General features: G+C 39.3%; 1 protein-coding gene across 1 annotated transcript; it reads right to left on the reverse strand.

The window, feature by feature from the left end:
• Positions 1–17,877: 17,877 nt before the first annotated feature.
• On the reverse strand, positions 17,878–23,331 carry LOC118556430 (leucine-rich repeat-containing protein 24-like; the record flags this gene model as incomplete). Its single annotated transcript, XM_036138030.1, is given in 5 exon segments — positions 17,878–19,014; positions 19,017–19,138; positions 21,764–21,932; positions 22,207–22,485; positions 23,158–23,331. Coding segments are annotated over 5 exon segments (1,869 nt in total), but the record flags the coding sequence as incomplete, so codon positions are not given.
• Position 23,332: the final 1 nt, after the last annotated feature.

Consider the following 23,332-nt stretch of genomic DNA (forward strand, 5'->3'; position numbering starts at 1 on the left):
ATATATATGGCTTAGCCAGAGTCTTTATGTATATATATATATATATATATATATATATATATATATATATATATATATATATATATATATATATATATATATATATATATATATATATATATAACGAGTCTGATAGTGGGTGCAGCAGGAAGGCATTCATGATGGCTGCTGCTCACAACTACAATGAGTAAAACCAAAACCTCATACTTTGACTGTTTTTAGCAGTTCACCATTAATTATATAGCATAGTCAGTTGTATGGGTGCTACCTTTCAGTGCTCATCAGATGGGATGTTTCAGCTCTGTTTATATGCACAAAATACAGGCTAGAATAGCGTTATTGTCATTGTTGTGGTTTTAACCACAGGAGCCATAATGGCTAAACCAGCAATCAAGGATCACCACCTACTGTTGTTTAATGTTTCATGTTCAGTTGAACAGTTAAGCATATCTTTAAAAAACACAAAGATTTTGCAACAAAATGTGACTTTAAAATGCATTCTGTGACTTAGGTTTGCTGTGTTGTACGGTCCATGCTTTCTCCTGTTGTCCAACAAGTGGGAAACTAGAACGCAAAAAGGCGATGACGTAATCAGCGAATGCATCTTCAGTTTCTGTTTCGTATTGTTTTCACTGAGCTGCTCTCTCTCAGGTTAATTAGTCTCCATCAGTCATTCAGCTGATCTTCGCTTCTCAATATGTGTTCCCGTTTGGTTCTTCAGACATTGCTGGTTAATTCTGCTCTTCACCATTGTCTCATTTTGTACTATAAACTTTGTTTAGCAAGTTTCTTTTTTAATCTTTTTTTCCTACCTGCCTCTTGCATGCATTTGGGTCCTCACAAATACCCCATTTGTGACACTGGTCAACTATCTTGGGCTCCCCGAAACTTTATTAACGCTCTGATTAAATTTTCAAGAAATATTTAATTTGACCAAAATCTAACAAGCAGTAATATCCTTGCCTGTGAAACCCCTTGATTCAATTGAATATTAAGAGCATGTGCTTCATTAGAGGAAGCCACAGTTGACAAAAATTAATGATTTCTAGTTCCATCCCCATTTTAAGCAACTATAGCACCTCCCCTGGGCTAATGATAGGGGAGATAACTAATGATAAGCGTTATTTTAGGGCTGACATGTAAGTTTTCTAAACTTACATTCACTTTGCTTTTAATATCATCACAAAACTTGGTCTCTGCCTTTTTTCTGTGATATTGCTTCGGCCCAGCAAAAACACTAATATGAACATATTTGGATGGCAAAAAAAACATACTCAAAATAACACTTGTCTTTCTTTTAGTAAATGTACTTTGATAAAAAAAAAACATGTTCTAAACTGTATTGGTGGTCTAACACAAAAAACTGAGTGCTCCCAAAACAAAAAGTCATTATTGCTATATATTGCTGTTCAGTCTTCAACGGCTCCATATGTAGAAGTTATCCGAAGCACGGCCAAGGTCTGCAATCTCATCCAGCTGCTCACATTTCTCTGTGTGACATTCATCTGCTGCAAGATGATGGGAAGGATGCAGCCACTGTGACGGTTAGGGATGAAGGACACGTGCTGGTACTGGAGCTGGAGTATCATTTACATCAGGGTCACAAAGGCAACGCCAGCTTTCTGTATCTCCGTATGGAATACAATGTGAGATTGGAAACTTTTACACCGAAAATGGCAGCGATGATAAACTGTTTATAGACCTTAGAGTGTGTTCTAAAGGAAATAAAACTTCATGACAAAATATAGAATAAATAAACATGTACACTCCCCGGTAGATTATATTTATTGCTTTTTCATACAGGTTCAAGACTTACTTTGCTTGGCACAGTTACTGAAAGGGTATTAAAATAGCAGCTCACCCAGAAATAAATCACTGTACATCAGGATTTAGTTATCTATCCTGCATAGAAATAAAATCACAATAGAACAGCTCACCTTAACTGATAAGATGTTATAGAAACCAGACAGACTGACAGCTTGGCAGTCTGTTTGGTCTATCTTTATCCTTTTATGCCGATCTAACTTTATCCTTTCAATCCAGGCATGTTTTAAATTAAAGTTCATATAATACTGCATGTTCAACAGAAAAAAACAACAACAAAAAAAGATAAAAACATGATACTTCCTTTTGAACTTAAGTTCAGTCCTTATTACTAGGAGATCAAATATTTTCTACAGTCTGCTAATAGATGCTTCTATTTTATATGTGATGCATAGTTTATATTTTGATGTTTTTTTTTTTGTTTTACCTCTGATCCTTTCTTCCTGTAAATCACTTTCAGTTGGAATGCCTATAGATAGTGCTCTAGAAATAAAACTGCCTTGCCAGCTTCTAAAGTTAATCTTTATATCACCATTTATGCAATCCTACATCAAACAGCTAGGTTACGAACAATGTTTTTTTTTTCCTACATCACTAAAAATGCAAAAGCTTCTAATAACATTTCCTGCTTGTGATTAAGCTTGGGTGTACCTAAAAATTCCCTGGTGAATTTAGAGATGAAACAAAATAGAATAATACATTATGACTTTTAAAACTAAGAAAAAAACAAGAGCTTTGTGCAAAGTTTTATGGCCAACTAGCTAAAAAGTTAATGTTACTAATAGGGCTGGGCAACGATTAAAATATTTAATCGCGATTAATCGCCCTGATTAATCGCGATTAATCGCGATTAATCGCATTGTATTTACAAACTCCAAGAATGAATTCAAAAGTAGTGTAAAGAGCACCCTTATTTTAATGTTCTGCTGCCATATGAACAAAAGTGTTGTAACATTTGTACCACTTATTTTATACTGGATATTTTCAACCCATCTATTGAATTTAGTGCACTAGTTGATCTTTTCTTCATAAGAGAACAAGCACTGCAGCCAAAATATGGCCTTTTTTGACCTGCTGTATATTAGCCAGTCCCTAAGCTTGATGTATCATGAAACTGTTGACCTTTTGGGTTTTGTGGTTTTTATTTTATTATTACAATTTAATAATAATAATAATAATAATAATAATAATAATAATAATAATAATGTTATGTTCAGTGTTTTTTCGCTAATCCACCTCTTATTTATTTCAATCCTTATGTAATTTTGTCTGTGTTGTATGCACCTGCCTGTTGCTTTAATCCTATAAATTTCCCCGTCGTGGGATAAAAAAAGGATTAACTAATGTTATCTTATCTTAAATAACACTTTTTAATATATGTACTGGGTTCTTTCAAGGTCTTAATTACATGTTATGTGTGGGCTCCAGTAACATCCATCCATCCATCCATCCATCCATCCACTGATCTACCTGGATGTTCCCTGGAGGACTGAAACGCCTCAGTCAGAGACGTCTGTCTGTGGGTCTGTCGGGGCAGTGAGAGAAGTTTCGTCTCCTCTCTCCGTTTCTGGGGCTCGACGTTTTCATGTTTTTTCACGTGCTTAGATAAATTTGTTGTGTTTCCACTTAAATGAACCGGCTTTTTACAAAACATACAGCTTGATTTCATTTACGGTATTAAAATAAAGCCGAACGGTGCTACTTCCTCTGTTCATGTTTTTTCGCTGCTGCGTTCTCTCTCAGCTGTTTGTGTATTAAGTTTGTGTGAGAGCTGAGTGCGCGGGCCAGGCTGAGCCTGCGTGCTGATTGGCTGGCGCCGCTGAGCCATGTACGAGAGGGGAGGGGGAGCTGGAGAGTGCTGCCTGACTGACACTGACTGAAAGCATGATGTGAGCAACATGCGTTAATGCGCGATAAAATAAATATCGCCGTTAATAGTCTAATGAATTAACGCGAAATTAACGCGTTAACTTGCCCAGCCCTAGTTACTAATGTAATGATCCTGGTGTGTGTATGCATTTGTTAGCTTGCGTTTGTACAAGACCACTCTCAAGTTAGTTTCACACTGCATGTCTTGATGCTCACTTCAGATTTTTTGCTGAAATTGGATTTTTTTTAGATGGCCGTTCATACTTCTATTAAATTCGACCAGCATCATACTGACTTCACAAACAATGGCACAGAAATAAGCTGTCAAAGAGTGTCGTTCGAGAAAGAATTATGTTATTTGAACTGTATTAAAAAACATGTAGGCTATAACATAGCATATTTAACTTTACACGGCTTTAAAAGCATCCAGCATTTTACAGCGGAACTACAGCTATGCCCAAATTGTTCTGATTGAAAATGAGACAAGACAGGCATCTCTCAAAGTATAAAAAACAATGTAAAAGGAGTATCAATTTATAGAGAGAATAAAGTATTGAGGATAAAATTTTAAATAAAATTCTAAAATCTAAATAAACAAACAAAAAAGCAATAGTGTAGTCAGTGTTGCCAGATTAGGCTTCTTTTGAACACATTGAGCTGGAAGAATGGGCAAGTTGTAAAAATTTGGGAAGCCTTTCACAACATTTGGCAAGTTTTTAAAAATAATTAATGACAAAATCTATCAAAATAGTTGTCATTGTGTGGCAGAAAACCAAAAACGTCCATATTTTAGTATAACACCATCTCTCTGAACTCATTTTGCTGGTCAATTTATTTTTTTAAATCAGTAGAATCTGTGCTCATCAATCAATAATAGTTATAATAAAAAAAATATATGAATGATTAATCAAGTGTTAATATGAAATTGCATTGGTCTATGTTATAAACGTCCCAAGAGTGGCTGAGTTCTACTGGGTCTGAATGATTCAAGAGTGCAAAGTGACCTGCTTGTGCAGATAACAGAAGATGTCACACAGCAGCACACGGTTGACAGGCCTAATGGCAAATGTAATGGTTTCTAGAGCTGTTCGATAAAGTTTGTGAAAAAAAAATTTGATAAATTAAAAAAACGCAGATACCGGCATCTCTCCTTGTTATAATTAGAAAGCTGTTGAGCAAAGGAAGCTGACGATATTTAGACCACATCATACCAAGATGAAATAAGGTACATAAAATCATCACAGCTATTAACAACGGTCTTTTGTGGAGCGCTAACTGCTTCTACTGTGTGTGGATGTGTAGTGAGATCCAGGACAGTGACGTTAAAGACAAATAAAATGCAACAAGTCTGTTCAAGCTTCGGATGCTTTGAAGAATAAATGATACATATCCAAATTACTAACACATATGGAAGTGGCACAAATGGGATTTTTTATTTTTTTTTGGGCGGTGTGAAAAGATTGGAACTGGGCGCATATGGGCAAAAAGATCAGATTTGCTGCAGCTTCACACCTGTATGCATCCTTGTTTGTCTGCTGGGACCATTAGGTGCTGTAGGACGACCAGTCTTTGCCTGAGAGTCAGCATTGTTTGATTGAGTCAAGCCTTTATGTCTTATTTCTTGCCTCTGTTTGTTGTGTTTCTTTGTTACCCTGAGAGAAGTTACTCTTGTGACCAGCTTATTTCTCCTGTGCTCACCCTGTGTATTCTCTCGTCTCCTAGGTTGAAGTTATCACCTACTTCCGAGTCAAACTCTGGATTCCACTGACAACTCTTCGCACGACAGCTTTCTCTGGGAACTTGCTCACTTGCTCCAACTCCCCCTGTCATTCTCTGCCTGCTCCCTTTCCAACACTCTGTTCATTCTCCTCATGGATCTCAAACATCCATTGTCAACACTCCTGGAGCACAGATCCTCATCGAGCTCCCTCAATACACATCCTAACACCAGGATCCTATTACCTCCCCAACTCCCACCTTCCCTGTTCATCTATTTACGCCACCATGATCAAAGCTCTTCTGTGTATGCAGTGCTTGCCTTTTCAGAGGAACTCACACTGTGACACTGATTCAGGCATGGTATTATTGTACCTTGTGAGATATAATCAGAAGTGGACAGCTCGAAGTCTTCACAGGTGGCAATAATAATGTGTTCAAGAACCCCCACCCCGTGCCACAGCTGAGATGCAAGGAAAGTGAAGCAATGTGAGATAAACGTGTGGTCTTTCACAGCTCACCGTCAGTGTGACTGCTGATAAAGAGGAATATAACTGTTTTTTTAACTTCTTCAATGTGAATGGCTTTCAAGCTCATTTCCTTTGTACTAATTTGTTTTTGTTTTATTTATTTTTTTATTAGTAACTCAAGTCCAGGAAAATCTTCAGCCCCAGATATTATTCCTTTTAAAGAATCTTATAGATTCCTGCTGCATTATTTGAAATGAGCTAACAGATGCGTCTAATTTTCACACTGATTTTCTTTTTCTAAAAAGAGAAAGCGAGAAAACATCCAGGTGGCAACTCCACTCCTGCTGCAATATTTCACACCTGATGTCAGCTCTGACTGGATCACCCACGGCATGTTGTGAGCTTCAGTTCAGAGATGGAGAGGAAGTGTCCTGTACGGGTGGGAGGATTCATTTGCATATCCACAAATGCGGCCACGCTTTCTTTTGGAGACATTTCAGCATGTAGGCACAAAACGGCACTGACTTCTAAGTTTCAACATGATTGTGTGTATGTATATAGCGTTCTAAAAGAGTTAACTTCTACATTTTATAAGTACATGAGATGTTTATAGAAATCATTTTATGGTTGGGGGTTAGACGCCACACATCCACCACAAAGAGTAACTAAAAGGTTAAAAAGGTAATGTTTTACCTTTTTGGAAAAGGATCTACACCTCAACCACCGATCTAATTACCCAGCAGTCTGTGTGCTCACCTCTCCTGTTCAGCACTGTCTGTGTTTCACTCACTCATCTTTCATCCCTACTTCATCTTTCCAACCTCTTATATGTCAGATAACAGGTCAGAGTCCCTACATTTGTCATCCCTCATCCCTGCCTCTTGAACTCTTCATTACTATCCTTCTTTGGCCAAACCAACCGATTTCAATTAATTATACCAAATCTGAAATACAGAGTGGTTGAATAGTCAACCAGAATTATGCTGGGAGTTTGTTAATGGTCAAGGTGTAGCTTGCTAAGCCAAATAATAACCAAATAATGCAGAGCATGTATATATCCTGTATGTATGTTTTCAAATCTGTATGAATTAGAGACAACTCGCAATAAATTCGTAAAAAAGTGCTAGGCTACACCCAATTCTTGTTTTGAAAAGTCACTGAAATTGTATCTTGTATTTTTGGGCCACACCTGAAAAAAAGATTTACTTAGATCAAGGTTTCCCAAAGTGGGGGTCGGGATCTGGGATCTGGGATCTGGTTCTTTCGGTCATGACCCAAAGCTCGTGACCATAGATGAGGGTAGGAACATAGATCGACCGGTAAATCGAGAGCTTCGCCTTTTGGCTTCGCCTTTTGGCTCAGCTCTCTCTTCACCGCAAAAAAATTTCACTCACCAAAATGCCAATCTCTGGCAATGTCGTTTTAGGGGTCGCAGGCTGAAACGTTTGGGAACCCTTGATTTAGATAATAACGAGTCTGAAATAAATTTAACATGCATGCTGATGAAAAGTATATGTAGAGTTCTAGCAGTATATTTTGGCCAAAATTGACTTCATCATCTGGAAAGCATTACCATAGTCACTCTGAAGTAAGGCACTTTCTAATGTCTGATCTAATTTAATATCCAAATGTATTATTTTATAAAAAAATAAATGAAATGTAATAGCGAAGAGAGATGTTGAGTAAATGTTGAGAATGGATGTGGATTTGATTAGGTAAGGATCTCCAGTCTACTAATTTCAGACTCATGATGTTTCTGTTTACTTGTGAATCATTGTTTTACACAGAAGCCCAATAGCTGTTTGCTGATTAGGAGTGAAAACACGAGTGATAGAGATGAAAGCTCCTTGTATATATTAAATGAGACACTTTGGCTTAGTGCAATTCATCAATGTGTTTTCAGTCTGCTGAAATATGCTCCTAAAAGTTTTTGATAGGGTGGGTTTTTCTTCTTCATTTTTTGAGTTTTATTTTTATTTCTGTTGTCATTTTGACAGATGTACTGCCGATTTAAAAAAAAATGTAGCAGTGATCTCAATGGATTTTTCTCCTTTCCTATTATCCAGGGTGAGAGATTCTGCTCATTCATGCCATGAATAGAAATAACCTTGGTTAGCATTTGGTATTCCAGCTAAACTCCCTTTTCCTCTGGGACACGTGTAGTCAAACACTGCTGTATTTTTTTTAAATAAAAAATTAAACCTGTGTGTATATCAAATTGTGCACACAGCCTGTCAGCAGTTGCTATTTTTAATTAAAGCCAAATAGGATTAGTTCTTAAAAGCTCCTAGTGCCAAATGCATTTGAGACACTTTGCAACTAAACATCAAAGTCAATCCAAAACAAAAGTCCAATGTCCAGACAGGGACTACAAACATGAAAGAGATTTTGTACAATTTCATCCCCAAGGAAATCCATTGTTGAGACTAGGCTGAACTGCATCAATAATTCAGTCAGAAGGTATCTCACATTTGACCTCATACAAAAATTCATTCTCACACGATGCACCAAGTTCATAGAAAAATGAGAGGCGATACTTGAAAGAAGGCAGAAGGGAGAAAAAAAGGAGAGCAGCATCTGTATGTGAACCGTGAACTCTCCCTGCTTTGTTGCATCCTCACTGCGCACAGTGATTGATGGGATCACGGGCAGCCTAAGATGTAAAAAAAAAAGGGAAAAAAAGCAGAAATCAAATTCGAAAAGGTAGAAACCTCCCACGGCGATAAAGGCTTTCAGAGAGTATATCACGATGCTAAAATGTTCGGTATACTCACACCTGCTCTATAAAAATGTATTCAAAGATGGATGCTGTGAAGTTCAAGGCTGACTTTTACTCTAAAAAATTATATCCCTTCAATCTTATCGAATGTATTCAGCTCTAAGAGCCTTTGCAATGTGCTTTCAAAATGACTCATACACAATCTACGTGTAAGATTTATGACAAAATGCCACTTGATGTCAGAAAAGGTTAATTGGGCTTTGTGACACTTAATCAAGATGCTTTTAGAATGTGAAAAATGTAAATTACCACACTTGTTGACGTCGAGTGATTTTTGCATCAATTGATGCCTGAGAACAAAAAAATGAGAACAAAAAAACCCCATAAAAATGTTCACCGTTTTAACTGCTGTATTATTGAACATTTTTTGTATTTTGCTCTGTCTTTCTATCCACCCACCCTGTGTCTGACAGAAAGTAAGATCCAGTCTGTGACAGCAGCATTAGTCTGGTTGCTTACAAGTATTGAATCCATTGTGCCCATGACAACCATTGTAACCTGGGTTTGCTTGGGACAAGTAATAACACAGAATGGGAATTATATTATAGCACACAAAAGAAATCCATATCCTTCATGGATGACCTGAATAGCAGCATTCACGTTCATTGTTCCAGAGACACGGATGCATGCAAGCCCAGGAAAACACATGTGATAGGTTTTGAGATTGTCCTATCTTTTCATGCGGGATTTTGTTTCTTTCATCCATGTGTCGTATGCTGATATAATTTTCCTATAGTTTTATCATGTTTTTCAGATAAGGTAACAACATTTCAAATAACATTAAAGTGTGTATCAAGGTATTTTTTTTAATCTAGAGAAAATTGTAAGCATGGTTCACAAAAGCAAAACTCTTGCGACTTTTAAAGCCCAGAAATCTCTGCTTAAGTCTGACCTCACGATTCCATATGGCATATTAGCTGGCAAAAACCTGATTAGGATTTTTCCTTCCCCATTTAGCTTAGATAACTGATTTCGCTAAGCTATCTAAGTCATGTTCATAGGATAAATTGCTTTTTTTTCCCATCATGGTGGAGGAAATGGGCTTCAATATGTTAAAAACAAGGATTAAAATTATTCTTTTAACTCAAGAAAAGACAACAAAAGAAATTGGGTTCTCAAGTATGAGGCATAGCTATAGCAATATTTTTCAGAAAACTAAAAATTCCTCCTTTTTACAAATAGCGTGAAGATCAGAAAATCACCTAATTTATTTAGAAGAGTGTCAGTGTAAAATATATCAGGGCGCATATTGTATTCTATTTGTTTTTTGTCTCATTCTAATGCGCTCCAATTAATGCAACAAAAGATTTTACACATTTCAAACTGCCAAACAGCCAAACAACACTACTTTAACATTACTAGGTAGCTCCGAAGAAGGCATCAATATCAGTGACATTAGTGACTGATGATTAGCCAGTTTCTGTATTTTTAAAGTGATACAAAATATTGTGTCTGTCTGTTTCTTCTTTCTCTGGCAGCCGCAGATATTGCCAGACTCATTATATGCATGGGGCACAGGGTTCTTTGAGGCTTTTGAGTGTTGATCTTTATTAGTTCCCTCTGTCAAAACAAAAATGTAACTGAAAGGCTGCTCCCGTTCCAACTTCAAAATAAAAGTCTCAAACATAAAACTCACAGGGTGTCAAGTTAAAAGCACTCACCTTTATTACCATGGGACATAAAAATAGCTTAACGTCACTTGTTTGAAATCACACGCTGAAAGCAACTGGATACTTGCATACTTGGCAACTTGGTCTCATCACACCCAAACTTAGGAGAGTAAAACAAGGAAAGTAGTTTTGTCAAATTTTTTAAATTGCTGTTGTGATTAACCTTCTTTGCAAGTAATCATACTGAAGGAAAGTGTATATTTCCCCTTAAATGGGGCCACATTTGTAAGGAATGTCCGTCTATGGGTTGAGCAGCAGTTGCATATCAGGGTTGCACCCATGAAAATCTTTTTAAAATGTTATCTGCCAAGGACAAATAGCACCTGGTTCCCTCATGCAAAACCAACTTTCTACTCTGCTTAACATATTCTCGATCATTTGGTTAGAACCTCTGTAGCATGAGATTAACCAAATCACTGGCTATAAAGCTTAGCCCATTTTGATGAATCTGGAATATAGCCAGTATTCCGTGTGGCAAACATCCATAATCAAAATTTTTGTAGTAAAGCTGATTGCAGTCACACCAGATAAAATACCATGCAGGAAATGGGAAGTTTTTTTTCCACTTAGCTCTGGTAGTAATGTACCCCCCCCCCCCTCTCCTCTCTCTCTCTCACACACACACACACACACACACACACACACACACACACACACACACACACACACACACACACACACTTGTGAAGTATTTCTTATGTAGTGTCAAAAAAGAGGACATGGTGAGGTGTTCCGGGCTCATCCCACCGGGAGGAGACCCAGAGAGAGACCCAGGACACACTGGAGGGACTATGTTTCTCGTTTGGCCTGGGAACGCCTTGCGATTCCCCAGGAGGAGCTGGCCCAAGTGGCCGGGGAGAGGGATGTCTGGGCCTCCCTACTGAAGCTGCTACCCCCACGACCTGACCCCAGATAAGCGGAAGACCATGGATGGATTGATGGATGGATGTCTGGCTTGAATTTTTTTAGAACAGTACCCTTAACATCCACTTTATGCATATTAAGTCACTTGATTGCACTGACCGAAAACACTTCCTAAAAAGCTTAAAGCATGCAAAATAGTCTTTAGGATCTGCTAAGACTCATACCGAGTCCAAAAAGTCTATCAGTCCCTTTTTGAATTATATGTATTACTCCATTGTTACTTGAATTAATCCCTCAACTGTCCGATGATGCATTCGTGCCTGCAGTAAATTCTGTGCAGTAATCTTAAACCTTCATAAACTGAAATGTGCAATTAGACCTAATGTGAGAAATAAGAGTGTGCAAATAGACATTACCAGTAGTGTGAGTGTAACATGTACCAGACCACAAACTTCTCAGCAGGGGGCAATAGCCTGTTCTTGAGGCATTTACCTGATGAAAGTGGGGAAAACAGTACATTGCCTGAGTGGATGTGATCAATTGCAATATATCTGGCCCTTCTCTGGACTCGTGGAGCATAAACTGTATCCAGATTTTGTAGACGGCATCCCACAATCCCTTGCACTGTTTTCACCACCGATGCCAGAGCCTTCCTCTCCCACACTGTGAAGCTCCCATACCACATTGTTATGATGAGATATAAAATGCTTTCTTCGGTAACTCTGTAAAAGTTTTTTAACAGTTTAGTAAAAAGTCTGTCTCAGTTTCCTGAGGAAGAGGAGCTGTTATTGGTCCTCCTTCACCAGGTGGAAGGAGGTTATAGTACAAGCAAGGTGGGAGGAGATGTGAATGCCCAAGGACACTCCACCACCTCCCCTTGTATGCAGAGAGGAGTATGACTAATCTAAAACATATAGTAGGGCAACAACAGTTTTTTGAGAGTTGAGTGCTGGCACGTACTCAGATTCTGACCTTTCAAATATGCTTGGTTGATTGTGACTATAAAGTAATTCTTGATTTCCAAGTTCTAAACAACCTGAAAATTGTGCATAAAAACTTTTTGCCATTCTCATGGATTGCATCCTATTAAATCAGCACCTCACATGGAACTTCAATTTGTGAAGTACAGTTCCTGAAGCATTTGAAAGCATGAAATACAGATAAATATGATCAGCTTGTATTGCCCTTGGGTGGGAGCCTGGTCAGATGGCATAACAAATGGTAGACCCCTATTGTCTTTCCGGCTTGCAGATTGAAGAGATGACATTGCTAAAGCAGAGTTCAAACGTTCAAGGGAAATGAAACACACCATAAAGAATATGTTTTCAAGTTCCACTGTGGATTGTGACTTTAAGTGTTGTTTTTTCAGAAGGAAAATTGGTGGAAAGCAATAGTGTTGTACCTTTTAGTAGAGATAGCATGTAGAAAGGTCTCCTTAAAGTCTTCATTTTTTAGTTATTACTCTTTAACATTTTTTATTCATTTGTAGAAGTCCTGACTTTCCAGAGAGACTATTGAACTGACAGTCTTAACAAACAGGTAACCGCAGTGTTCTGCTCCTCTATACATCAGCCGTCACAACTGTGTCCTGCAGTGCTTAATGGTAAAATTCTGAAATAGCAGCCCTTTGGAAAAAAATATTGACCTGCATTTGACTCAAAATCAATAAAACATTCGGTCTCTGTGTAAAGCAAAGATTGTTTTGGCTTTGCAAAACCCATTTTCAATAGCACAGATCTATCTCATTTTGCAAGTAGTTCTTGAAAGCTCATATCATACCGAAGTACTTTGCAGTAAAGGATGTCTATGAACTGTGGACCTCTTAGACTGAACAACACAATTACTAACAGTAAGAGCCTCTCTATAAAAACACATTTTTACAGAGTGTTGCACTCTTGGACTTGTTACATGTCATGAGTTGAGAAGTACAACAAAACATAAGTGTATCAAGTCTAAAATATGCCCCAAAGAATTGCTAAACTGATCTAAGAGAAGGACAAACAGACTCATTTTAAGACATTTTAATGTATACAAACTGAAAACATAATGTACAATATTCACAATCAGTTAGTTGTTACAGTGTGGTGTTAGCAGGGTAGTTTTTTTTAAACAATTTTATTGAAAGTGGCCTTGATGCGCACAACACTAAAAGCAGTGAACACATAAAGATAAACACAACAAAAAGGGTAAGAATTCAAACATTTTCCGTAAAATAAAAATACCAAGTCACAAAACACAACAACAAAACAAGATACATGACACCATGTTTTACTGTTTTTCTGGCTTCCATTATTTTTGTGTTTTGTGAAATCACCCTTCTCCAGCTTCTGCCCCTAAGGTTCTACTTCCAGAGAAATTTATATCTTACACATCTTCTCTGTTTTGGCGCCCCCCCCCCCCCCCCCCGAAGTTTTTCATATGTCAAATTGGCAAGGAGTCCTTTTGTGTGGGTATTGGTGGTATTGGTGTGGGTGAATTTTGACCCACTCTTCTTAGCCACATTAGAGGGTTTAAAAGTTTGAAAATCATCTTTCAGGTCATTTTTACTGCAGCATCTCATTAGGATTTTAAATGTGGACTTTAATCTGGCCATCTGAAAATCTTCTTTCTTAACTTTTCGAAATTCAGATGCTGACTCTCTGAGGTGCTTTGGATCATTGTATTAATGTCTTGAGCTTAAGGTCATCAACCAATGACCATACTACAGGATTTTCTGCTATGGAGCAAAATTAAGATTTCTCATAGTGTTGGCAAGTTTTGTGAGGTATTTCCAAGGTGGCAAGGTGAAAAATGTGTGAACAACACCCAGCTTATCAATGGCCTGTTGTGAAACTGTAGACTTATATGGCATTTTCTCAATCTGATACGGATATTTTAGGTTCAGTTGTATTAAACTTTTAAAGTCAGCTACACCAGATGGTGTACGTATCAACCCCTCAATATGATTTTTTTTCTCCCATTTTCAATAAGTTCTGGGTCAAACGACATCTTTCTAACATAGGGAAGAGTGCTATTACTGATTATGACTTCAGAGAACCCCACTTCAAAAACATCAATCCCTGTAACTGAGGCAAGTGAGGTCTGCAGCGCTTTAGATGTTGTTCTTTTATGACCTCCTGGAGGAGTTATTGATGTGCCCTTGAAGTAAATTTGGTAGGCCAGTCACTCCTGGTAAAGTTCACTCCTGTTCCACTTGTTCTCCATTTGTGGATAATGACACTCACGGTGGTTCACTGGGGTCCCAGAGCTTTTAAATTGGTTTGCAAAACTCTTCAGACAAGTAGACGCCAGTGGCTTTGTTTATCATCTTTTCCTGATTTTTTGCCCGATTGGGGCCGGATGTGTGTTTTTGTTAGATCTATCGGTCTACACCAACTGGGTATGGCTAGTGACACTGAATCAGAAAAATGTGTCTAATCACAGTTAAAGGTATACCAAGTAATATTTTGACCTTATATCCTTTTGTAACTCCCTGTAATGGTAATCCAAGTGATGATTGAGGGGGTCTGTCATCTCCCCTGTTTACGTACACAAATTTTCAAGATCGAATTAAAATGTATTCAGATTTAATAACTGGATTATACCGTTTATATGGGCACACAATCAATTAATCCGATCATAATGTGCATACATACGCACCTGTCTTTATTCAGAATATAACCACTCTGACATGCACAGTTATCAAGTCCCCTAAATAGCCATAGAAGTACTTCCGTCTTTGCTAAACTTCAAAAATAGTCAATAAACCAGTATTTCACAAGTTCATTTGTCTTCCGAGGGCCCCGGCTGGACTTGCACCAGGTTCTAATTACAGTTGAAATGTTACTGAGTAAGCAACATTTTTGAGCTATTTTACTTTTTCAAAGAGAAAAGTTATATCGGGAAGTCCTGGCAGTGGTGGAAATATGTCACGTTTACGTTGGGCGCACATGCGCACTCAGGTCAGTTTGCTACATTTGGAATAACTTGAGCCTGACAAGCGTTTATATGCACGTTGATCGTCAATTGGAACAAACCACCACTGTCGTTCGGAATACAATTTAATTCCGATTGAGCTTAATCCGATCATCATATTCCGATTGATTTGTTTGCAGGATGCTTTTTTTTTAAATTCTGATCGGCCATATATTCCGATTACTTTTGTCCATGTAAACGTAGCTATTGTCTCTGGCTGAAATACCACACTGGGAACTTTCCGCGCCTGTGCCCCGGAGGCCATCTTGCGGCTTTGTTCTTGTTCTCGCGGTAAGACGAACAGCTTTATGGCAGCCCAATGTAAGGCCATTTTACATCAGTAGCAGTATTACCAAGGCTGCTTATTATAAGCACCGTCTGGCTTGTTTTTTATTGGGTCACTTATAAATTTCACGAGTCGCAGGTTGCGGTTTATTGGGCTTGTTTGTGACCCTGAAGTCTCTTATTTGGGCAACAAACTAAGCCACTATTTATAAATAGACCGGATCTTGCTGAGCTACAGACAGCGAGCCAGCCGCTGACTCCACTATCTGTCCGCATACACACTTCTCTGTCTCTCTCCTCCTTTGCCCCCTCCCTCTCCTAAATAAACAAGAGCCAGCTGCTAGGTCTATTGGTCCACATAGACATATCTTTCTCTTACTCTCCGTGGCTATGCTTTGAGACACAGTACGTTGTAACTGTGGGGTGTGGGGGGAACCCAGAGGGGAGTGTTTACAACAGTGCTATTCTAAAAAGGCCCTGTAGGGGGAGCACCACTTGGAAATTACTTAGTATGGCTTTAAACTATTAACCTGACTCCGCCAGATAGATTTGCTCCGCATATCCATCTGGAAACCTTCCGTTGAAGTAATTTTGGGAAGGGGCGAAAATACTGGTTAGCTGATTGGCCTAAGTTGGTGATAGACGGGCCAAATGAACCAATCAGATTCGTCATCACTCTGTTACGAGCGACGACGAAAACACAACCACAAGCCAAGCTACTCTTACTGCTGCAGGTAAAGGCTCGTTAGCTCAGCAAAGAAATACTCTGTAATTCCGATAAAACTTGCTCGATAGCCACGCTAACGCTAGTTTCATCGGCTGAAGCCGCCATGTTGTTTAGACTGAACTGACGCGCTTCCCGTTGCGTCACACCTCAACCCGCCTCAAAGCCAACGCTGATTGGACGTTCGTTTGGTGAACGGCTCCAAATTTTCTTCAACGGAGAGTAGCCAGACTGATCTGCGAGTGAAACCTTTAAAGCTCGCGAGATCAGGATGGTCTCACGAGGCTATTAAACTATGGCAACTATATTTTCACATATGGTCAAGATGGTTTAGATCAAACATTTTGGGGGAAAAAACAAGACCAAATCAAATCTGTTGGGAGACAAATACTATTTCACAAAAATTTACTTCCAGTTTCTGCCTGGAAACAAAGCAATTTTAGGCGATGTACATGATTAACCATCATATTTCAGTTGTTTCCTCTTGGTAGTAAAGTATTTTAGTGAACCATCCAGACAAATAATCATGCCATGTCATCTCACAGGTAATTCAGTCTAATGCCAACAATTTTTTAAATTATATTTGAATATCATTTTGTATGGTCCAGTGGACTCTTCTGAAATATGAGCACGCTAAAAATACTACAAGCAACATCCTGCTGCTAAATGTTATTATTTGGACTAATAGCCAATTTTTCTTCCATGAGACTGAGATCAGCTCAAAGAACAAAGGTAATTGCTTAAAGTAATCCGTTTGTCTCAAAATGGATGTATAAATTGATACATGGTTGATATGAGTTGTCTTGAGGCGAGATGCTTTTTTTCCCGTGAAAAAGACAACCACAACTCTCACAGTGTGAAATGGTATAGAACTGGAAAAATCCAACACCCTGAAATCCCCTTTTTTGTTTTACGTGTCAAATATTGTCTTTGGTTTTGTTGTTGTGTTTCATCTAAGTTGCTGTGTTTTGCACTTCAGGACCTCCTAAAATGTTTCGGATTAACTCCCGTTGTGGTGTGATAATACGAATAAAGTAAACACAAGACACATCTTAAATTAAGTAAAGATTACAGTGAAGTGATGCAAACATTCAAAACTATCTGACTTTTGCCGTACCATGTTGGACCCCTTTAATCCCTCTGGCAACACACAGTCACTCAACGTATTCAGCTGATGCTGCAGCTTCCAAAAGACGATTGTTGTAGATCTAATTCTAATTGAAATTTGTAACAGGGTCCGCAAAACAGCTGTACTTTACAAAAAAATGAACTTTGTCATACTCAGAGATAACATACTTAAACTGAAACTTAAAGGAATACATTTAAAGAAAATATTCATCACCAACCACTGACATTTTTACAACCACAAACTGCACTGTTTGGGCCTCTTTTCTTAGCATCTTGTTTAACTGTTATATCAACTTATTCTGATGAAGTTAGCCACTTGTAATTATCCTTAAAGGGTTTGTATGGATGAATAAAAACCACGGGACAGTAGATTTTTTTTCCTGTAATTATCATTGTCCAGTCCTCTGTCCCATCTTTTTGTCACACAATCAATTAGAAGAGGCTCTTTGACAAGATGGAAGTGATCCAGTTTTCCCTCTGCATTCACTATCTGAGTGTCTCTTTTTTAAAGTCAGATACAAATCTGACACTTTAAATTGTTACAGCAAGATCATTGTTAAAGTCTTTAAGTCCTTTAATATTTAGTTCACACCCATTAAATATCCTTCAGCAGTGAATCTCGTACGCCACCTGGGACCCAAACAGAAGGCTCTGGCTGAGAAGCAGATCTTCTGGACCTGCCGTTAGCGGCCCTTCTCCACCTTCTGCTAGGTTTCTGCAAAACCCAATTCCCGCCGATCGCGTCAGTGTCTGCACCATTTCGTGATCCAGGAGAGCTTCTTTCATTCCCTTCTGCTGGACAAAGCCGCTCATCATTTGACACCTTGATGTAGTAGAGCCCATGACAGGCTTGGTTCGGTTGAGTACATACATCTCATGGCCGTGGTCATCACGGTACTCTTCCAACTGCGCAAAGGTCGTTGGTCCATCAGAGTAGTCATTCACGTAAAGGATGCTCTCCTCTTTGCTGGTACAGTAGGAGCCATTGTCCTCTTTTTGGTACTGCTGGTGACGAGTGTAGATCATAATCAGAAGAAGAACAGCAGTGAGAGCCAGAAGGGAGATTCCAATAGCGATGGCAGTCTGTGTGGCTGGACCCAGAGCATTGAAGTCCATGCTCTCCTGCTCATACAGGGGCTCCTGGCTAACATCCAGAACTTCTGGCTGATAGAAGGAGCTAGACGACGAAGAAACATAGGAGTGTGTGTTCAAACGAGGCCACAGCTGGGACGAGTAAGAGGAAGAAGACATGTTAACAGCCAGGTGAAATGTAACCCTAGCCACACCACCTGGGTTCCACGCCTCACATTCATAACGACCAGCATGCGCTACGGTCACATTGCTGAGGAATAACATGCCGCTGCCCATGTCTGGGTCAAAGCTATCTCTTTCACCGCCCTCCTCTGCCCCACGCACAAGTCCTTGAATTTCGCCGCCACTTCCAACCTTAATCCCCCCACTGCTGGGCAGAGCTGTTACCACTCCGCCTGGCCCTGGACGGTACAGTTCCCCATTGGGTCCCAGCTCTTGGAAAAGACCTCTAGGTGATAACTGGGCCTTGCCATGGGAAGCTTTTTTCCACGTCACCTGAGGCTGAGGATATCCGGAGGCCTGGCAGGACACTCGGAGGCTCTCGCCAAGTCGTACAGTCAAGTGGCTGGGCTCGAGCTGCACCACAGGCGGAATACACACCAGACTGTTTAGGCGCCACCTCTGCCAAGCTTGAGGTGAGAAAGACGCGGAGGTTCAGCACACATCAGTCGACGCTGCTCTGCCGAACTCAGTAGGCGCTGTCCATCTTCGCCGATCCATGTTCGTAGCCAGCCGAGAGCGCAATCACAGCGCCATGGGTTCTCTGAAAGAATGGGATAGGGGTGAGAAAAGCACAAATTACACCAAGAGTAATATTAAAGTCAGGATTGGACTTTTAAGTGACACATTTTAAATGCTTAGAATATTTTTGATTTCTTGAGGTTCATTAATTTAATCCAGATGCATCCAGAATATAGGACATACAAACAATTGCTAGATTATTTCCTTATTACACATTCTGGGTTTATGCTGTTGAAGCAGATATTGGGTAGTTTTAACAAAAGATTGTATAAAAAAACTTTGACACAGTTTGTTGGATTAGAGAAGAGACATTCTTCACAAGCCGCCATTTTGAACGATACAATGGCCCGATAAAGCTTCATTGCCCCTCTTCCACTTGAAGAAATGGTTGGATGCTAAAACTCTGCATTATGCAATAACAGTACGTTTATAAGCATTAATGTCAGCGGAATGTGTTAATGAAATGAATTAATGACACAGAAGAACTGATTAGTCTAATCATGATGACATTAGCATTTGACCTGCTAAGTAGTTGGCACAAGCCAGCGCTTGCTATGTTTGACATTTACACCCTGTCTAAACAATTAGTTATAAAGTCAAAACATACTGGCAATATTTCATTTCAGTGTGATATATTGAATATGAATTTTGCTATTTATATTTAATTTTTTTCAATATAACTACTAAGGAGCATCTCTGCAGGTCCTTCCTCCCAGCTGCTGTTAGACTTTATAATCCCTGCTGCTCACAACAGACTCAATCAGTGTTTACAACATGCTGGTGGTTATACATGTTCTGATCTGATTATGAATCATTTAGATGGTTTCTCAGATGTTGACTTGTACACACCTTAGCTACTTTGAGATGTTGCTGTACTATCAAGCATATTGCATATTATAGTATCTCAAGTTCTGTAAATAATGTTTAAAATTTAATATGTTATCTTTTTCTACCTGAGTATGCAATATTATCAATAATCTACTCTGGTATTTTCTTTTACTTTTATTCTTGATGTTTCTTTAGAGCTAACTTTAGATTACACTCGCTTGCTTTTTTTTCACGACTAATTATTGTGTGGAACTCTGTCAACTCTGCCACACCTGAACTTCATTGTGGGACTACAAAGGAATTTCTTATCTTATCTTATCTTATCTTATCTCACTCGGTGATCCAGGTTATGGCTGAGTCTTTTCAGTCCACTACATGCCTTTATGTTAGACATCAATTACTTTTTATCCATTTTCAGGATTAGATCAGTCCATACTTGACCCAGAAGAAGGAAAGCAAACAATAACTCAAATTGGCTTGTTTTTACCAAGCTGATTTTATGGTTTGTTAAATCATACATCCAGCCTGTTTTCACGGTATTCTGTTTGTACCTTATTCTCAGGAGCCCACTGAGACACTTTACTCAACTCTTGTCCTCTGTGTTGTAAGCTGTGTTGTTCTTGAGAAAGCCGTATTTGAGCAAAAGGGCATTCCTTTAATCCTTAGAAGAGAGCCTGTACCATCTTGCTTAAGATTCTACACCATAGTAAACCAAGAGCACAACTGCACTATGCAAAGAGCACAATTTTTATTCTAAAATACTAGCTTTTCACTGACACTTTCGCCGTGGATAACCGGAAAAGGTCCATTGTTCTGGCATAAATTTACATTTACCTGGTCCTGCTTAATGAAACTTCCAAATCCTCCATACCAGAAGGCTAATCAGCCAGTTAACACCACAGCAGCAGCCATAATGTAGCTTGTCTGTTACTTATTGACTCCTCTCATACACACAGAGATCATTGAAAATTAAACCTCCAATGACTTATAGTTGTAAGATTTTTTTTCAAACAATTAATTTTTTTACCTTTTTGTTCCTTTCATCAATTTCCCTAAATCATGTGTCTATCAAAAAAACAGAACCAGGATTTCCAGCTACTCATTTGAAAACTGAAAAAAAAGACATTTCTTTCTGAAAATAACTGATTTTGAAGATGTTTAAATTTGCTGATAAAACCATTGGCTACACAGACCGAAAAACACAAGATGTGGTTTAAATCTAAATCTAAATGAAGTGGAGGGGTTCAGTCCCACACTCTCGTGTCATCGGCGCACAGCGGACCAATTACTGCCAGTATGAGTGAATGTCACGGTGCTGGTCCGAGGAAGTTGCAGAAATAGTCTGCCTTTACAAAAGGTGTGAGAGGAAGAGTTACCAAAGCTGACTGATATATACTGGCCTCCTAATTGGCCTCTACACCAACTTCTTTTAATTGGATATTTCACCGTGATACACTCTGATAGTGTCTTGAAATACTGTTTTAATAGCAAGTGTTTGGTTGGGTGAATTTCTTTAATTTGCAGAAAAGAAATCTTAAAATGATCTTAAAAATATAACATGAGCCACTGAGCTGTTTATATATATATATATATATATATATATATATATATATATATATATATATATATATATATAATATATATAATATATAATAATATATATCAGGAGTAACTCTCAGAGATTTGCTGAATACGGTGTCAATTTGTTAGATAATGACATGGAAGATCTTTTTAAAGATGCTTTGAATTTAAAATGTACAGGGGATTGCATGATACCTCCACAGCATCAAATACAGTAAAATCTAAAAGTTCTTCCTACCCGTGATACGGAGCACCTGCAAGCTGACTAGAGGTTTTAGGAACGAGGCTCCCAGAGTGCGGAGGTGATTCCTGCTGAGGTCCAGCAGGGCCAGGGATGATAGCCCAGACAGAGCATGCTCTGCTAGCAGCTCTATGCTGTTTTCCTGCAGGTGTAGTTCCTGCAGGCGCTGCACATTTAAGAAAGACATAAAGCACACAGAAGACAGGCATGAAAAGTGCTTGTCTAATGCAGAAAGGTAGTAAATCCCGCAGATGAGTCAATCCTTGCTGCACCAAGAATAAAATAAGGATTAGCGAGACATGTCAATTTTGATGTCCTGTATATTTTTAGATGTCTCTCTACTTAATCCATAAAAAAAGTCATCCTGCTTTTATTTTTTGGATGTCTCAACTCAAATTGTTGAAACAACTATTCTTTCTTTCCTTCTGACATGACCAAACCTGCAGTCCCCTGAAGGTGTGGTCCTGGATGCGAGTAATCTGGTTGCCGGCAAGATAGAGGATGCGGAGGTGCTCCAGACCCTGGAACATGTCAGGGGTGACCAGGTGGATGAGGTTTCCGTTGAGGGCCAGCTCCAGCAGCTGGCCCTGGTTGAGAAAGGCCCCGGGCTCCAGGGCAGAGATGCTGTTGTTCTGCAGGTACAAATAATGGAGGCTTCTCAGGCGATTCAGGTCCTGGAGGCGAATCTGCACTATGGCGTTGTCCTGGAGGAAGATTGTCTTTGTAAAGCAAAAAAAAGGGATAAAGTAAATGAGTGGTCAACACGTGCAACAGTTAAAGGAGGATGCATGTTTGCAAAGCAGTGTACTTTGCTGTGCATTGCGGAGCTTTACAACAATGTTAACAAGCACCAAAGGGAAGGAGCTGGTCGAGGATCAGGACAATAACCAATGTGCTGGCACTTCTCTTATCAGATGTTGCCAAGATTTGCAGAAATACTTTGTAAGTTTTAATCCACAACCCATTGGCGCCCAGCTGATTGCTAATGTGGCTTCATCGTGTGTCGAGGTGAGCTATGATCGACGAGCCAGAGCTGCTGATTGAGGTTAATGGCACAATTTATGCGAGACTTGCTTTTCATCAATATTCATGAGCTGCGGTAATGTTGGAGGGCCTGAACCCTGAAGGAAAAGACGGTGTAATGTTAAACATCTTCTTAACAGATGATCAGTGGGTGTGCGAGAGTCACTTTCTGAGGAAGGATGAATAATCACGCGGCCGACAGTGCAGACCCTCCCCCAGGCTTACATCAAAGAGGGTCAGAGTGAATTGATTAATCCCAATCATCCCAGGGTAATAAGAAAGGATGCGGGAAGAAGTCAACCCGAAAACCACCCCTGTGTACGGAGCACAGCTAGAGGCCCTAATTTTTTATCGTTTAACCAACTGACCTCTGTGATGGAGGGGGCACCCTGTGGGATTTCCTTGATCCCCAGCGATCCACACTCCACTGTGAGGCTGTAGCAGCGACATCCAAAGGGACAACCCATGGACCATTGAGGGATGAGGGTTAGGGTCATCAGGGTGAGTCCAGGGAACCACAAACGGGCCATGGCAGCTCCACGG

Source organism: Fundulus heteroclitus, chromosome 6 (assembly GCF_011125445.2).
Source record: "Fundulus heteroclitus isolate FHET01 chromosome 6, MU-UCD_Fhet_4.1, whole genome shotgun sequence".
Classification (NCBI taxonomy): Eukaryota; Metazoa; Chordata; class Actinopteri; order Cyprinodontiformes; family Fundulidae; genus Fundulus; species Fundulus heteroclitus.